The sequence below is a fragment of the Epargyreus clarus genome, unplaced genomic scaffold (genome assembly GCF_041222505.1).
Source record: "Epargyreus clarus isolate Ecla_fem2 unplaced genomic scaffold, WU_Ecla_fem_2.2 ptg000016l, whole genome shotgun sequence".
NCBI lineage: Eukaryota > Metazoa > Arthropoda > Insecta > Lepidoptera > Hesperiidae > Epargyreus > Epargyreus clarus.
In genome coordinates this window covers 741,384-760,992 of record NW_027332224.1, presented here as the reverse complement: position 1 = coordinate 760,992, position 19,609 = coordinate 741,384, and the positions used below count along the sequence as shown (strand labels likewise).

The 19,609-nt window shown below is 35.0% G+C and overlaps 1 protein-coding gene across 1 annotated transcript; it reads left to right on the top strand.

Moving 5' to 3' along the window:
• Positions 1 to 6,394: 6,394 nt before the first annotated feature.
• LOC140748736 (uncharacterized) lies at positions 6,395 to 19,188 on the top strand. The gene is made up of 10 exons (XM_073081593.1): positions 6,395 to 6,421; positions 13,698 to 13,790; positions 14,094 to 14,258; positions 14,689 to 14,858; positions 15,104 to 15,233; positions 15,640 to 15,781; positions 16,651 to 16,742; positions 17,215 to 17,356; positions 17,787 to 17,983; positions 18,621 to 19,188. The coding sequence occupies exons 2-10, from the start codon at positions 13,712 to 13,714 to the stop codon at positions 18,737 to 18,739; spliced, it is 1,236 nt and encodes a 411-aa protein (XP_072937694.1). The 5' UTR covers positions 6,395 to 6,421; positions 13,698 to 13,711; the 3' UTR covers positions 18,740 to 19,188.
• Positions 19,189 to 19,609: the final 421 nt, after the last annotated feature.

Here is a 19,609-nt window from a genome sequence, read left to right as displayed (position 1 = left end):
AGGCTTCCGTACCACAAAATGTTCATTATTTTTTACTTATTTTTATTAATTTTATCATTTTCAACAATACTTAGTTATATGATACAACAATAGATGGCGTTGGGGTAATGATGAATGATACGTCAACAATACTTAGTTATATAACACAAAAATAGATGGCGTTTCTGAATATTTCTGAAGTTGTTAGAACCCCTTGTGGTTCGACTCCGGCGGCACCACCGCCACACCTATTTCTACCTAATAACAGCAGTGTTAAGCGCTGCTGTGTTCTGGTTTGAAGTGTAGTTGGGAGACATACTTTTCCGAGGCGTTCCACCTTAGTTCTCGGAGTTAGTGGCGCATTTGAAGCCGAACTCAGGTAGGAATCTAATCCTATCTGGGGTTGATTACAGATGTCCATAGGCGGCAGTAGCCACTTACCATCAGGTGGACTGCATGCTCGTCTGCTACTTCTATATTATAAAGAAAAAAATAAGTCGGGTTTTCGTTTTTATAATTCTTTCCTAGACTTTGTCTATTATTTTTAGTCTAATCTACTTAAAATTACCTGTCTATCCTAGACGTTACGTGGGTTAATACAATCCTGACAAGATAAATTACTTTTTATAATCAGGCGGCCATTCTTAAAGTTTATAGAAGAACTTAATTGCATCTCGAGAATTTCTCTATTAATTCAGTAACTTGTTATATTTTATAACATAATATAATAATTTATAAGTACACGAGCATATTTAAGTAGATCGAGATTTTTTTTTATTATATAAGAGTAGCAGACGAGCATGCAGTCCACCTGATGGTAAGTGGCTACTGCCGCCCATGGACATCTGTAATCAACCCCAGATAGGATTAGATATTCCTACCTGAGGTCGGCTACAGATGCGCCGCTACCACTGACGACTAAGCTGGAACGCCTTGGGCCAGTATGTGTCCTTTACCACACCCTGCAAACCAGAACACAGCAGCGCTTAATAAACGCTGTTCTTTTACATAGAAATAGCTGAAGAGGTGGTACTACCACCTTTATAAGTCACCAATTTCTAGCGGGAAGCCGATCAGCGTTTCAGTGGAGGGGGAGGGCTGACATACATATGAAGCCACTTAGTCCCCAGGAGAAGTAACAACTGAGTGTTAATAATAATAATGTTTATTGCTGCCGTGTTCTGGTTTGAAAAGCCATCTAATTAAACGCTTTCTACACTTACCCTACACTAGGATTCCCTAGTGCTATGGACACACAGAAAAAAATACACAAACACCCAGACCCAGAAACAGAAACCCATCATCATGTAGATCTATCTAGCCGGCAATCAAACCCGGAACCCTGCAGACAGACCGGTATGGTGAACGCTCCGCCACGTGGGTCGTGAAGGGTGTGTACTTTAATATTATCTATAAAAAAATTTAAATCAAATTTCATCATGATTACTAATATCTAAATATATATAACTCAAAGGTGACTGACTGACGTAGTGATCTATCAACGCACAGCCCAAACCACTGGACGGATCGGGCTGAAATTTGGCATGCAGGTAGATGTTATGACGTAGGCATCCGCTAAGAAAGGATTTTGATCAATTCTACCCCCAAGGGATGAAAATATTACTTCGTAACGCGAGCGAAGCCGCGGGCAAAAGCTCGTGTATTATAAATGAGAATGTGAGTTTGTTTGTTTCACTTTCATGCCTTAACTACATAACCAATTTTCATGAAATTTTGAACACACGTTGTCAGGGGTTCAGAAAAAATATAGTATAGTGCGCGCCAAACGACTAGTCCGCTCTGAATATAGAAATGAATCGCGTCGCCATAGCAAATTTTATGACTACACCTGCTCGCAACGACTCAGAGCGGACTAGCAGTTTGGCACGGACACCTTTTATACCTAAAAAATCACCGTTCTCGAAAGATAAAAAAGCCTATTAATGCGAGCAAAGCCACGTGCAAAAGCTAATTATTTGTATATTTTTTACCCAAAAACACACATCGTTTTAGTAAAAAACACTCCACATACAAGTAAATACTAACTAGAATTACCACTCAATAAGGCAAACAGTTTGGAGCAAGAATGACCAGGTCCCGTTATAATTCTGTCTTGCGTAACGACTAACTTCAAAATAAACACCTCACGGGGCATTGGTCAGTTTAGTGGACAGTGGACTATTCGAAGTGTAGACGATATATTTCGAATGGTGACAGAAGTTAAAACTTGTGTTTTTTTTATAATATGGGAGACTACTCCCATATTATAAAAAAAAAAACATGCTGACATGTTCGTCTACTAAGACGAACATGCCAGCTGATGGTAAGTGGCTACTGCCGCCCATGGACATCTGTAATCAACCCCAGATAGGATTAGATTATCCTACCTGAGGTTGGCCACAGATGGGCCGCTACCCCTGAGGACTAAGCTGGAACGCCTCGTAAGTTTCCATTACCACACCCTTCAAACCGGAACACAGCAGCGCCTAACACTTCTGTTATTAGGTAGAAATATTTGTGATGTTGTTGCCGTCTCAGTCGAACCACAAAGGGTTTTGACTTCAATTAAAACCTATACCTATACTATTTGACTGACAAAACATGTGGTCTGAATTAGCTCCAGCTCCACATGTACCATTACGTTAAGTTAACATTGTCAAAAACATTTTTTTTTAAAAGATGTGTGTTATGGAGTTTCTTTCGCCGCTTCTTCTCCATACCGAAACACCTTTTGAAGTGGTGGTTGTATTGACATTCAAAAAGTGCTCTGTAAAGAACCTATTTTGAATAAAAAAAAATTGATTTGATTTGATATGAAATTAAGCAATATGCTTCAATATTTTTCTCACAAGATAAAAACAAGAACCTCTCAAGTATACCAATTCGCGGTGGACTATGGCCTAATCCTTCTCATTCTAAGAGACCCATGTCTAGCAGTGGGACAGTAATGGGTTGATGATGATGATGTTTTTTTTCCCAAAAATCCTGGCTAATTATGTGCCAAAACCTTCCTTGTAAAATATGCTTTCAAAAAACCAAAACCGAACCAAAATGGGTCAGGAGCTTTTGAAAAAATATTGACATACAAACTTACAGTCATAGCCTACGAATACAGAACCTCTTTTTCAGAATCGAAACAAAAAATACATCAATTGTTTGTTTCGATCAAAACCTATTATGTATAAGTGAAAAATTGGTTAGTGACGTCAGTAACTAACTTTGCACGTGTAATAAATGATAAAAACCAGATAAAATAACATTATTATTTTTCAAAACTAAAAATCAATGTAGTAACTTTGCCTGAACTTTCCCTAAGGCGCTTTCTCTCGCATCGAAAATCGTTAATCCTGAGGATGTTGATAAGGACAATGGTACAAAATTATTAAAATCGTGTATTGTCATCGGTTATTGATAATTTTTCAAATTTTTGAATTAAACTGAACGTTCAAAGTGGATAGAAATCGGGTTCAAAGATTCCGTTACTGTTACGTACATACATACATACATACATACAACCCAAGCTAATAAAAGCGTGTTAAAAATGAACGGGTTGCACTCCGGGAGTGCGGGCAGAAGTGATAACTTTCGAAACCTAACCTGAATAATAAAATATAATAAATGAAAAATGAAACTGACCCATTAACATATTTTCTCTACGCTGACACCGGATGACATCTTAACTTTTGCTGTTTGCTTTGCCGTCTTACGAATTTTCGATCAGGCCACGTGTCCTGACTCGAGTTTAACATTTTTTACCCATCACAAAAGTGCACAACGCCGCGAAAGAAATTTAAAAAAAGAAATGCTCGACGAATAGATCTTTTACTTTGGGAAGTCAGTTAATAATAAGGCTAACAAGGCTATATTAACGCATGCGATATTTCCTTATCGAATACCACCTGAATAGGGGCCGATCAAACCTATGTTTAACACATCTCAATGACGCAACGTACGGTCAAATCATTTTTTGTTTTTCAAACTTTTTTGGTGTAACTGTATTTATCAAATACTATATGCGTACTATTGGTCAGATGTTATAAGGAAAAAGGTGTGTTAGATCACACTTGAACCTAAAATATTTTGAAGGTGGTAGAACTCTTTGTGGTTCGACTCCGGCAGCAACACCGCCACACCTATTTCTACCTATTTTTTTTTATTTTTTTTATTTATTTTTTTTTTTTTTGGTTACGAGGGGGAAACCTTCAAAAGGTACCCTATGCCGTGGGAGCGGCACGGGGTTATGTGGGATTCTTACCGCACTAAAACGCCCCGGTGGGCGTCCTCGGCGCTGCGTAGAGGGCTCCGGGATCTCCAAAGGAACGCAACCGGAGTCCTCTTAGCGCGTTGCCCCATCGGGCTCTGCCCAGGTGAGCTTGATAATCGCCACACCGTCTTGTGGGCACGACGGTATGCGACCACACACACCGCCGTCCTTCCCGGGGTCACTAGCCGGGCGGTTCGACCTCCCAATCTTGCCGCCCGCAACCCCGGAAGCCCCTTTTAGTCGCCTCTCACGACAGGCAGGGGATACCGTAGCCCTATTCTAGTCCCGAGACTACAGGGACAACACCTATTTCTACCTAATAACAGTAGTGTAGCGCTGTTGTGTACTGGTATGAAGGGTGTGGTAAGGGAGACATACTTTTCCAAGGCGTTCCAGCTTAGTACGCAGGAGTGATGCATCTGTGGCCAACCTCAGGTTGGAATGTAAATTTATGTGGAGTTGATTACAGGTGTCAATGGGCGGCAGTAGCTAATTATCATCAGGTGGACTGCATGCTCGTCTGCTTCTCCTATATTATAAAAAAAATCGATTGAACTAATTGCGTTTGATTTGGATGATAATGCATAATGGATTAGTGACGTCATTGTAAATCCAATATGGCGGATACATAACATGATAGAATCAAGATGATGATGAAGAAGTTGATGATGATAGAAGATGATAGAATGATGATAGAAAGAAACTGCCACAGATGCGCCGCTACCCTTGATGACTGAGCTGGAACGCCTCAGAAAATTATGTCTCCCTTACCACATTCAAACCAGAACACAGCAGCTTTTAACACTGCTGTTATAACAGAAGTAGGTGTGGCGGTGGTTTCTTTGACGACCCGCGTGGCGGAGCGGTCACCATACCGCAACGCGCAGAGGGTCCCGGGTTCGATCCCCGGCCAGACAGATATCTGAATGACGAATTTAGATTTCTGTTTCTGGGTCTGGATGTTTGTGTATTTGTCTCTGTGTGTCCATGGCATCCACGACACAGGGAATCCTACTGTGGGGCTGTGAGTGTAGAAAGCTTTTTTCTACCACCTTCGAAAGTTACAAATGCCCACATACATACGAATTAAGCTCAAATAGTTTAAAACTGGACGTTTTGAGGAAAGTACGTGTGCTCACGAGACGCAATGATTAGAGTGGAATGCAAATAGATGCGCATGGGCATGCTGCCAGCTAATGCAACTATAGTCTAGGAGGCAGTGGCGGGAGTTGCATGGAGGCCCCCAGTGTAAAAAGTTGATTTGATTTTACAAAATTAATAATGTGTCATAGACTTATTCGCTGAAAAATAAGTATGACTCCGGTGCCCTCTTTTTTCGCTGATTTATACTAATTTCACAGATTGTTTGTTTCTGATGACCTTTTTTTAGCAACTGTCTTTGGGGCCCCCTGAGATTGGGAGCCCGGGGCGGACGGCCCCTTCCGCCCCCAGCCCCCCTTAGTCCACTAGAACTAAGAGGCTGTCACATTATAACATTAACTATTTTCAAAAAGGGGTACCGTACAGTACATAGAAGAGACTTTTTTACATATAATATAAGAGTAGCAGACGAGCATGCAGTCCATCTGATTGAAGTGCTTACAGCCACCCGTGGACATTTGTAATCAAACTCAGAGAAGATTAGTGATTTTTTTTTATAATATAGGAGTAGCAGACGAGCATGCAGTCCACCTGATGGTAAGTAGCTACTGCTGCCCTTAGACAACTGTAATCCAAATAGGATTATATTCCTACCTGAGGTCGGTCACAGAAGCGACGCTACCTCTGAGGACTGAATTGGAATGCCTCGCAAAAAATATGTTTCCTTTTCCACACTCTTCAAACCAGAACACAGCAGCGCTTAACACTGCTGTTACTAGTTAGAAATAGGTGTGGCGGTGGTGCAGCCGGAATAGAATCACAGAGGGTTCTACTACTTTCAAAGTACCACTTATAGTTTATGCCAAACAGTAAATCAATCCGGGATAGTGTCAATATGTATGCAATGTCCGCTCTATAACCTTATATATTTAAAATCTCTTAGACCACATGTTTACAACAAGAAAGTACTTCACGTAGCAGACTCTCGGACTATCCGCGGTCAATGGCAAGGTGACCATATAAAAGACCCACCTCCATGGGTGCCCATTGCATTGGCTGCCATCTTCAGGGACACACGTATGTACTTTTTATTTATTTTTTCGTATTTTTAGGCAAATAACTGTGATTACAAGTATAAATGAAAAGTTAATATTTAAATATAATTAATTTTATTTATCGATTTAATTAATCAATAAGTGATAAACAATGAGATAATTTTGATAAAAAATATATAAATATAGTTTAAATAATAAGATGCTTATATAAATGTATGATTTAGATTAAATTCTAGTTACATATTTTTTATCAAACATTAAATTAAAATAATCATTAATTAAACTAATACATTATATCAAAATGAAAAACAGAAATATAAAAACAAAAACACTATCATAAAAAATTAAATTAAAATAAACAATGTTTTAATAAAAGTCCAAGAAAAATATTACCAATATTTCTTGTTTCAAATTATGTTATCTATACTAATATTATAAAGAGGAAAACTTTGTTTGTTTGATTGATTGTAATGAATAGGCTCAAAAACTAATGGACCGATTTTTAAAATTCTTTCACCATTCGAAAGTTACATTATCCACGAGAAACATAGGCTATATTTTATATGAAATATATTTGATATTGAGGCGGTACAAATTTTGCCGGGTCAGCTAGTCATAGTATAAATTATGCACTACCTACTACTATATACGTAACTAAGTAATAATACTTATATAATTACAAAATAATATAATTGATAAATTTTTCCTATACTACTTATACTATTCTTTTAGTTAAAGGAGATGTTTCAAAATGTATGGGCTCCCGGCTACCTTTTGTACACTATACTAAAAACTAAGAAAACATGCAAAGAACAATTCGTAGGGGTTCATTTTCTTCAAATCATGTTTGTTTAATTGTTAAAAAACAATAATTTACGCTTAAACTTGCAACACAACAGTGGAAAAACATCATGGCGGTAATGATTACCGTAATAATGTCATCTGTCATTCTATTTTAACTTACTATATACATATACTTTTTAATATATTTTTACTATGTATGTATTGAGAAACAATACCTATATTTGATAAACATTAATTATATTTACTTTCATAAATCTTGACTTAAAACAAACATAACAAAATATATACTTCTATACCGATTTATTTTAGTTAAAACATTTAAGTGTGTAAATAAAACAACTTTAAGAACACATTTAGGTAATATTTTATTTATTCTTCATTTAGATATTTTTTTTATTCATTTTCAATATCTTCCCTTCTCAATATTTTCATCCAATCATGTAGTAGGTTCTGTAATATCCTGTGACGAACTCAGCCCAACATCAAACAATGGCCATAATGTGAGCGCAGCTACCTACGAGTACGGTTCGTTGCCTGGCGATGCAGTTGCAATAATAAATAGATAAAATAAATAAAAGGCAGTTGCAATAATAACTGATTATTTTGTCATCACAAGAATGTCCTTGTCTTGCTATTGTAATTATCTAAAAAAGAGAAATGTAAAAAGATTAACTCCTTTAGTTTAAAATTATTAACGATTATTTCACGATTAATACAACTAACTGATGTATATTACCTGATGATATTAAATCCTTGTCAACACAATCCATAGCGATCGCACGAAAATCACAAGAGTCCATAAAACATAAGCTGGGTAAACAAGTAAGGTAGAATCAGTCCAAAATCGTAAGCAGCACAGAGCAGAAATATATTCAGGATTGAAATGGAATCTTCTCATCAGTACATATTTATTCAACGTTTACATTGGATTCCACTATTATTTAATATGTATATATCCACTATTACACATATCAAATTGACAACTTCTTCTTTTTTAATTTGACATGTCACTTACATCTATAAAACCAGATACTATTTAAAAGGTGGTTTTGTTATAATAATTATAAATAATTAATTAAATTCAGAAATAATGACGGCATACCCAAAACAAAAGCTAGGTTGTAAAGTACTAAGGTAACAATAACTTTACGACAAAAACAGCGAAATACAGAATTACCGACATCCAAAGAGTATAGTAACCTATGTGTGGGGTACACATAGGTTCCCTGACCGACATCGACAGTTTTGAAAACTTGACATTGACAGTATTCCGCCATATTTAATATTTCAATGAGGAATGCTTATTTTAAATATTTTTAAACAGGAATACTTTAGATTATCAAAATATATGTGTATTTTTCTTCAATTGTACAAATTATTCGTGTTTTTTAGATATAATGTACATAAGATGGCCGAAAATGAAACATCTCCTTTGAGTTTTTTTTTTGCTGTTATTCTCATGAACATTTAACAAATTCTTTGATTTTTTTACATTTGTACAACTTATATTTCATTATTAACAATACTTACCTAATAAATAAAAAAGACTACAAAATAATATATAAAAAATATAATGATATTTATTACAGATGCGCCAAATATTCGTTTGGTATTCGGCATAATCGACATCTTTTGTGCTATTCGTATTCGGCCGAATTATTCGGTTTTGGTGCCGAATATGTTCGGTTCGAGTATTTCTATTTTCTTGTATACATGAAATGGTACAGAACTAAACAAAAAACTTCTTATGTAAGATTTATGTTATAAGACAAAGTGAAATCCTATGAAGAATGTGTTGAATAAAGCTAATATAACAAAGCAATTAAACTCAAAATCAACATTTATTTTGAAACCTCAAGTCAACACATTTATTATTTAAACTATAGTTACTAAAGTCAACATTTATTTTTAAAACCCAAAACAATATTTTAAAGTTTGAATGAACACACATAACTGTCAAATTGACAATAATGAAATGGTAAACCGAATAATTCGGCCGAATATCCGGTTCTTCAAAGGTTAAATCGAATATTATTCGGTATTCGGTTATTCGGCGCATCGCTTATATTTATGATTAAACAAAAATAAATTACTTAGTATTTTTTATATAATTTACAAAAGAATACTTCCATAAGTCTTAATTTTAAAATTTGTGGTTCAACGATGAGTCAACCCAGGATAAGATATGATTCCTGTCTGACTTTATGTTACCCTAAGGACTAAATTAGAACGCATATCCCCGTAACAGTAGAGATAGGAGTCAAATGTAAATTCTAAATGGCATATCATTTCGCATATTGTTTTTCCACTGATATCATATTGATAATCGCTTAGTGTTTTGTGGGGATAGTTCAACGCTAATTGCATGTGAGTGGGGTGGCTATGGGGTGCTAAATATAAGGACAGGGGATGAAAAACTATGATGTCTGCCAAAGTTACCAAAACAAAAAACAAAAACATTTTTTGAAAAGATCGAAAATAACTGACAATAGATCTTGGAAGAATTACCTTTATTTCATTTGAAAACAATCGAGACAGTAAATCTGTATTTTTAGTATTTCTAGTATAGTATTTTTAGTATCTATATTTTTTTTAAGGTGGTAGCACCCTTTTGGTTCGTCTTCGGCGGCACCACCGCCACACCTACTTGCGTTATAACAGCAGTGTTAAGCGCTGCTGTGTTCCGTTTTGAAGGGTGTGGTAAGAGAGACATACTTTTCCGAGGCGTTTCAGCTTAGTCCTCAGGGGTAGCGGCGCATCTGTGGCCGACCTTAGGTAGGAATATCTAATTCTATCTGGGGTTGATCACAGATGACCATGGGCGGCAGTAGCCACTTACCATCAGGTGGACTCGTCTGCTACTCCTATATTATAAAAAAACATCATAAATAAAAGGAACACATTCTTAGAAAACCTACACGCCTGAGAGTTTTTAAAAAAAATCAAAGTTATGTCTAAACATCCTTATTTAGCCAACACGGTGGACTAATTAAATCATTTTTATTCAAAATAGGTTCTTTGCAGAGCACTTTTTGAATGTCACATCTACCATTACTTAATCGTTTCGTTATGGAAAAGACTCTAGCTTAAACTCTTCTAACTCTGAAAGGAAACCCGTGCACAGAGGTAGAACAGAACTAGGGTGATAATGATAAAGAATTGTCTCACAAAATTGGTACCTTGGTCACACTATTAGCGAATAACCATGACGAATTAATCGTTTTATGTTTTAGTTCAAATTAATTAATCATTCACATTTATTGTTAGATTTGACCACAGTAGTGTAATTATCGTTAACAAAATCTGAATCTAAACACTCAACCCATTACTGTCCCACTGCTGGGCACGGGTCTCCTCTTAGAATGAGAAGGATTAGGTCATAGTCCACTGCGCTGGTCAAGTGCGTATTGGTAGACTTCACATACCTTTGATAACTTTTAAGATCTCTCGATGTAGGTTTCCTCATCCTCCTCTTCCTACACCGTTAAAGCAAGTGATAACGCACGTAACTGACAAATCAGGGGCTGAATTTCAACCATTACTATCACTATTTCTAAATACTAAAAGGTGGCAGAACCCTTGATGGTTCGACTTTGGAAGCACCGCCACACCTATTTCTATTATAACAGTGTTAAGCGCTGCTGTTCTGGTTTGAAGGGTGTGGTAATGGAGACATACATTTCCGAAGTGTTCCAGCTTCGTCCTAGGGTAGCATTTTTCGCTGCCCTCAGGCAGAACTGTAATCCAGTCTAGTTTAGATGCAGATATGCTGCATTAGGTGGACAGCATACTCATTCTCGACTTCAATATTATAAAAAAACACTCATATATTTTTAAAAACCAGTAAGCAGTAATCTGACCAAAAATGACTATATTTCAATAATATTTTTACGTAAACTTTTATTTACGAGTACTTTTCACCCTACGACATCGACGGAAATAGATTTGGGTTGGTCGAAACAGTTTCAGAAGTATACAAAAACAGAAAGTTTAATTGACTCAATTTAAAAAGTTTTTGTTGTTCGTTTTGTTGAACTTGTAAGTCTTCCACGTTATTAATAACCAACATCAAATCAAATCAAACCACTTTTTTTAAATAGGTTCTTTACAGACCACTTTTTGAAGGTCAATAACACCACCACTTCACAAGGTGTTTCGTTATGGAGAAGAAGCAAAAGAAACTCCATAACACACATCTTTAAAAAAATGTTTTTTACAATTTCAACTTAACACGTACATGTGGAGCTGGAACTACTTCAGACCACACCGTTTTGTCAGTCAAATAATCATTTAGTTTATAGTACGCTTTTTTACATAGCGTTTGTTTAACGACATGTTTGAACTTTTTTCTGTGAGATTCAAATCAACAACATCATCTTACAAACATCAACTTTGTCATTTTCTTCTTACTAGTGTTACAGTCACATCACACTGGATCACATATTTGCTGGTTTATGAAAATTTACGTCACTTTTGAATACTTTTTCTATTATATATTTTTGGAATATTCAGTCTTGCTTTGAGATATGAAATGTCATCTGATTTTTGCAGTCTTTTGTAAGGGAATTGTGATAAATTAGAGAATAAAGATGTATTATTGTAAATGTTGATGATTATGGAAGAATATATTGTATTTTCGAAATTCCTTCTGAACGTTTTAACACTAGACATTGTCGAATTACGATCTTTAGTCTGTAAATGGATCATTCATAATATAGGAGTAGCAGACGAGCATGCAGTCCACCTGATGGTAAGTGGCTACTGCCGCCCATGGACATCTGTAATCGACCCCAAATAGGATTAGATATTCCTACCTGAGGTCGGCCACAGATGCGCTGCTACCTCTGACGACTAAGCTAGAACGCCTCAGAAAAGTATGATTCCCTTACCACACTTCAAACCAGAACACAGCAGCGCTTAACACTGCTGTTATTAGGTAGAAATAGGTGTGGCGATGGTGCCGCCGGAGTCGAAAATTTCGTTCATTTTTAAAGGTCAAAATTCTTTTATCTTACGAATAAGAATTCAGATACGGTAAATTTACTTACATATCATCGATTGGCTGCATAGAACCGGAATGCCCTTAACTGAGGACAGTTAGCTAACGGTACCGGCTCTTAATTGTACACGCATTGCACAATTTACACAAGGTAGGGCTGCCACGCTGTTTGATCCCCGGTTAGATCTGAATTTTTGATTTTTTGTTTATTGTTCTGGATGTGTGTGCTTGGCACAGATAGGAACCCTATGTGGTTCGACTCCGGCGGCACCACCGCCACACCTATTTCTACCTACTAACAGCAGTGTTAGGCGCTGCTGTGTTCCGTTTTGAAGGGTGTGGTAAGGGAGACATACTGTTCCGAGGCGTTCCAGCTAAGTCCTCAGGGGTAGCGGCGCTATCTTTTGAAGGTTTTCCCCTTGTAAATAAAAAAAGGGGTAGCGGCGCATCTGTGGCCGACCTTAGGTTGGTATATCTAGACCTATCTGGGGTTGTTTACAGATGTCCATGGGCGGCAGTAGCCACTTACCATCAGGTGGACTGCATGCTCGTCTGCTACTACAATATTATAAAAAAAGAAAGAAAAAATTGTAGTTTGGGGCAATGAGTGTAATACATGAAAATTTTGTACGAGTAAATGACTCAAGTGATTACTATATCATTTTGAAGATAAAACTTTCATTTTCGGGGCAGGGGAACTGTGTAGGTACACTACATTTACTCGTCATAACAGCGGTGTAATCCTTCTCATCGCCTTACCATAAAGACTCTTTCATCATCATCAATTCTAAATCGAAAAAAAATACAATATTTTAGCTGATTCGTTGTCGCCAACCCTGCATACGCAATACGGTATTTTAATAATAAACAAAACCTCGAAATGGATGTTCTGTACTATTTGATCTTTTGTGAGAGCTTACAAGTAGGTTTATTTTACATGTTATTGAAGAAGAGCCGTAAACATTGATATATTGAGTATTGTTTGAACAACCGTTTCTAGTTTCCAAGTTTATTAGCAGTTGCTTTCTACTCGATAATAGATGGCGCTCTTAAGGCTTGTTTTATAAATGTGTGAAATGAGTAGAGAAACATTTAAATTTTAAAATAATTTTGGGCGATGTTTCGTTGTTTTTAAACATCATATCTTTGATTTGTTTTTATTTTCTAGTTTTTCATTTGTTACCATAGATTAGTAAAGACTACTCACTCCTAATAAGAAAATGTAACCAGTTTTGACAATTGAAATTGTCACTGTCATCTATTTTCGTGTTTGAAAAATATTAAAAAAATGTAGGTTTTTGATATTTCTGCGCAGTTTTTATTCGATTTCGTGTTGTTTTTGCACCACTTAACTGCACATGTCAGCATTGTTCCGCGTAAACTACACCATGACAGCCATTAAATAGCGGACACATTGTCAGCCGTTTAAGCCATTTAATGGCTTCCTATAATTACAAGGCGGTGAGGTATCTATACTTATCTATGTTTGTTACAGAAACACAATAAAAGATGGCGCTGAATTCTATAACGCGTTTCTTCTTATTACTAATAGCAGTGCATTATGGAACGGCTACTAACTTATTTAGAAGTAAGTAACATTTTATCCTCATTAAAAGTAATTTAGATACATATATTTCATATTTTACTTACATCTATCCGTACAAAGGGATACGTAATTAAATTAATTGTCATTAATGGTCATTCATTGTTAAGAAAAACTGTTAAAAATTTTTTCCTTTCCTTTGTTTTTTGTATCTATTTTGTTCCCTTGATCTTAAGTTTTATTCTTTTGTTTTTTTTTATGCGTATACTTACGTGTGTATTTGTGTATATTCGAATTAATTTGTTTTCGTTCTTTCTTTTTTTCTTAATTTATTTTTGTATTTTTTAGCCAAAAGACAATCGGGCCCCACCAATATCTTCTCTATAGGAAATGGTGAGCAATGTACAGGTTCAGACAGGTCAACTGGCGGTGTGTGTCTGTCTAGAAATCAGTGTAACACACAAGGAGGCAAGGCTATTGGTTTTTGTGGAGTGTTCGCCACTTGCTGTTCTTGTAAGTAATTTAGTTACATTTTAAAATTAGTGATGTGAAAACTATCGATTAATCAATAGTGTTTTTTTTTCTTTGTTAAAAATAATCAATTATTATAGAAATAACCGATTATATAAACGATTTTCAAAAGTGTTTTAAAAATTGGATTGCGAAAACAAAGGTCGTGAGTATTCCCTGAAATTTGATGGCGTAAAAATTCGTCTCGAGATGTGCTCTCTAATTTTATGTTTAAACAAGACGCAAGTTGGAGGTACCTTGTGCTCGTTTCAATAATCTGTTTTAAACAATTAACATTGCTTTAAAAATCGAATTACCAACTCGATTATTGTACAAAAAATACTTAAATCGAATTTAAAAATTATTTTTTCACACCTCTCGTGAAACACAATTTGATAGATGATTTTCAAGATGGTGTTGTTTTTGTTTCCAGTAAATGCCTGTGACATCAGGACGAACACGAAAGTCGCAGTATTTATCAATCCGCCGCTCAGCAAGGAATCTTCGGGTCTTGAATGTTCATACAGTGTGGAAATAAATAATAATAACGTGTGCCAAATAAGAATTGACTTCGAAACATTTAATTTGGCTCCACCGACTACTGTAAGTTCTTGCTACTCGATACTAGATGGCGCTTTATCGGAGATTGTAAACCTTTTATTACAGTCACATAACATTTTTATATTATTGGAATATTCAGTCTTGCTTTGAGTTATGAAATGTTATATTTAGTGGATAAAATTGTATTAGTGTAAAATTTGATTGTTGTGAAAGAATATATTTTATTTTGATAATCCCTTCTCAGCGTTTTTAACATTTTTTAAACATTATTTCGTTTTAACTTGCAGGTAGATCCAGTAGACAATGTAACACAGAGACCAGGTTATATGTGTAGGAATGACATCTTCCAAGTTATCAACCTGCAAGGAAATTCGGAGGTTCTCCCTCCTCTCTGCGGCGATAATAGCGGACAACACTGTAAGTTTTCTTTTACATATATATAATATATCTTTTACATTTATAATATTATATCATATTATACCAAGCATTTAAATTCGTTTCTTTTATAGATTTCATAATTAGAAAATATTGGGCATGTTGTACTTTCATAAAATTTGGATTTTCTTGTTAGATATATTTTTGCTGAAGTGATAAATGTTATGTAGAAGCTAATTATTAGGTACGCTAGCTGGCGATAATGTGATTTCTTCAACTTTTAAAATTTTTAAGTCATCGAGATACGCCAGTAAAGAGACCTTTGTACTCGTACTTAGAAACTCATATGTCCTTATTTTACAAATACAAAGTTTAGTGAGTTAGTAAAAATAGCAATAATAATGGCACAATATTAATAAAATACTTAATATATTTAAAATCTTTTCAGTTTACACCAAAGTGAACGCTTCAACCAATAACCGCGTGTTGAACATGCGTTTCAACATTGCGGACAGAATCTCGCAGCCCAACCTACCGCAGGCCACCTGGAAGATAAAGATAACACAACTGGAGTGCTTCAACACTTTAGGGTAAGTTTTGCGAACAGTTGTTTATTATTATTTACATTTTCTTCGACGTTTTTGGATATTCCAGCTTAGTCCTTAGACGTAGTAGTAGTCTCGTGTAGGAATCTAATCGTATCTGGGGTTGATTAGAGATGTACATAGGCGGCTGTAGCCACTTATCATCAAGTGGACTATTTGCTCGTCTGCTATTCTGATATTTAAAAAATATATATTTATATTATTATTTTGATACCTGTAATATATTTTTTTAACATAAATACAATCGACTTCTATATCACTACAAAGTAAAAAATAATTCAAATAAATGTTGGTTTAATACATATTTCTGAAGTCGGCGCTCAATATATTTCGTTGGATAACGATGTAAACAGCGTGTCTAATATGTTCTAAATCTAGTGTCTAAAATCGGTCCCATCTCATCATATTTAAATGGGACCAACTTGTAGCAATTGTCCACACACGAAATAGGCATTAAAATAGGTTCATAAACGGCGAAGTTATGGCTGTTATATTTACATGGGTGGAGGAGTTCCCCTCATTTTCTCCAGAACCCATTAATGGATCCTAACCATATTTAAATGGGACCAACTTCCAGCTCGTCTCTACACAATAAAAAAAGAATTATTAAAATCGGTCCACTAACGGCGGAGTAATTCGTGTACATACATAGAAAAACAAAAAGAAAAAAAGATACCGGCCGAATTGATAACCACCTCCTTTTTGAAGTCGGTTAAAAATACAAAAAGGTTGTCATTCTATGACTATACATTATATTTGTCAATAGATGGCATTACCCGAAATGTTACTTCTGCTACTGCCCGCTAGATGGTGATGTAAACATTTCATTTTATAATTAAATATAATTGTTGCAGGAAATACCGTGATGGAATATTTGAAGCCATAACATCGTCTCTGCCGTCTACTCCACTAATGTCCACAGCTGACAGAGATGAGTATCTCATTGGTAAGTGAAAAATATAAAAAAATATGTATATTTAAAATATCATTTTTAATTCTAAATAATCAACGATGTTTACATAATAAAATTCCTCAATAATATTCTTAGCTACTAAGAACTAACTTGGAATGCTTCATGTGCCTCACACACTTTTTTATTCTCACGGATTAAAATAAATTGTTTTAAATTTAGATTTATTTTTTTCTAGAAATATTTAAAACCAATGTCTTCGTACTTTTTAAGGTTCCATTCCCAAAGTGTAATGGAATCCTATTACTAAACCTCCGCCTCCTACATAGGAGGTGGAGGTTTATACATATAACGGTGTTCGCTATAACAATTAATACTAAAAATTAAAAAATAAATCAAAATTTGGTGGTACGGAACCCTTGTGCTTGTTTGAATCTGACTTGGTTTTTTTAGAACTTTAAGGTATAGGATTAAAAATGAAATATAAAAATATTTTATTTTATTTTAGCACCTCCCGGCTGTCTGCAATACTATCCGGATAGAACCGGATTCTTCGAATCTTTCAATTACAATAGAGGAGCTGGGCCCTATATAGCTAACTTGGCTTACGCTACCTGCTTTAAGAGGACTCCAGATGTCTGTGGAGTTAAGTAAGTATGATAGTAAAAAATATTTTGTTATAAAATACAAAAAAAATACAAATTGGAAAGAAAAGTGTTTCACTCATGTTCTTTACTCATTGTAATTAGTACTGCTACTCCCCGTTAGATGGCGTTGTCAAGATTTACGTACATTTAGAACAACTCCATTTTCTACTCCTTATTGCATTTAGTAGAGGTATTCCCCGCTAGATGGCGTTGATAATAACAATATAACAATATAAACTACATGATCATTTATTTAATTTTTAACGTGAATTAATGAAACATCAGTAACGTTATTACAAATATTTTTTTCTTATCAAATATTCGTAAAGGTTAATTGAATGAATTATGAATATTTAATGCGTAAGGTACTACTTAATTAAATTATGTATAAGTCTAAAGAACACTAGATGATAATTAAACACTTATTTAACAGATTAACAGCAGCAAACTTCGACATGGCGTACCGGGAAGAGAACAACATGCATCTTGACACGGACTGTCAAATCAACCCCGTCACGCAGGGGGTGCCACAGTCTGAGGACTACCTCTTCATCCCCGAAGCTGAGACCGCTGATGGCCTACGCGGTTCCAAGTTCTGCGGGAACAGCGCTACTAACCAGATTATTGCTTGTGAGTAGACGGCTTTATTTTTCTTTTAAGTTTTTAGAGCCTTTCATAGATTGAGACATATCTAAGAGTTAAACAAATAGGACTTCAATCCTATCTGGGGTTGATTATAGATGTCCACAGGCGACAGTGGACACGTACATCAAGTGGTCTGTATGCATAACTTTATTAAACCCGCTCCACATTCTCGCGAGAACGCGAGAAAAACTCGATTCGTATGGGCTCCACGTTTTCGTTTCTCGTGCTTTTCTCGCGTTCTTGCGAGATTCTCGCCAGAATGTGGAGCGGGCTTTAAAGTAACACGTAGTATGTTTTATCATTATCTTGACTACCTTCGATTCGATTCGATTAGAGATATGGATTAGCCCTAATATTGATAAGGTTAATTTAATGTTTAAAGACTTTATGTACCATTTAAAATATGTTTTACCATCTTAAAGCAAATCTAATACCACCCGAGGCGTCCGATCAAACCCTAGAAATCCTAGAATTGTTTTAGGATAATTTCAATTTAGAATCCCATTTTTTTTTAAATATAAGTTGGCCTTGAATTCATACCTTTTGGCCCAAATCAATCCAATTATGTATAATCATACTATGTTTTTAGTACAGCTTAATCAATCATTTTTGTTTTTTACAGCGACACCGCCAGGCCCTCTCTACGTGCACTTCCATAGTGACAATCTGGTAACGGAAGGTGTTCCCGAATCTGGTTACCGGTTTAACTACAATGTTCTTAACAACTGTTATCCTAAGTAGTTACAGAACATTTTATTATACAATTTAAGTTAAATTGAAGAAAGAAGAATTTAGTTCTTTGTTTATTTTTGTTCTTTCTTTCTTTCAGGTATATTGACAAAGGTTTTTACTGACAGTCCCTTAAATTGTAAAGCCTTGCCCCGACTCATGTCTTTATTTCGTTTAAAAAAATATTCTTCTTATTTATAATAATTGTTTAAATTTAAAGATTATACTAAAAGTTAACTGAAATTGATAATCTTTAAGGAATCTATTGAAAGAGGAAAATAAATAACTTTGTAATTTAGTTTCTATTTAAAAGACATGCCATTATTGTAATTTTAATTAATTTAATTTAATTTATTTATAAAACATATGTCCAATTTCTTGTCAAGGTTGCATTTATAGAATAGAAACTAATTATTTTAATTACTTATTTAATAAAAAGTAGCCAGTCTTAATGTAATACTCAAAATTTGTAACTGTTTCTAGAATTTTTATAATATTTAATTATTTATGTTGAATTACAATAAATGCATTTTGTGAAATAATTGTAGTATTATTTATGACATGTATTTACCTCTTTTCCATTCCTTTCATAATGATAAATAGTTTCATTTATTCATCAATTATAAATTAAATTCATTGGCTGAATGCCCTTTAATATCAGTGACATTTTAAATTTCATCATCTAATGAACTGCATTTTTAAAAAGTGTAACGCAAAATGGCGCGTTTTTTATTTGTAAAAAAAGTATTACGAAACGATTGGTAGGTATTTGGTATAAAACAAAAATTTGAAATTATTACAATCTCATAATCATGGCTACTCAAGATGTGTCTACATCTTTCTCCTTTGAAGACGCATGTAAGTAATTTACTGCGAATCTTT

What these genes read in the sequence shown, in the direction of transcription:
- LOC140748736 (XM_073081593.1), top strand. Translation starts at nt 13,712, where the DNA reads ATGGCGCTGAATTCTATAACGCGTTTCTTCTTATTACTAATAGCAGTG. An exon ending in GGCTACTAACTTATTTAGAA is followed by an intron (nt 13,791 to 14,093) that starts GTAAGTAACATT and finishes TGTATTTTTTAG; the next exon opens with CCAAAAGACAATCGGGCCCC. An exon ending in GAGTGCTTCAACACTTTAGG is followed by an intron (nt 15,782 to 16,650) that starts GTAAGTTTTGCG and finishes TAATTGTTGCAG; the next exon opens with GAAATACCGTGATGGAATAT.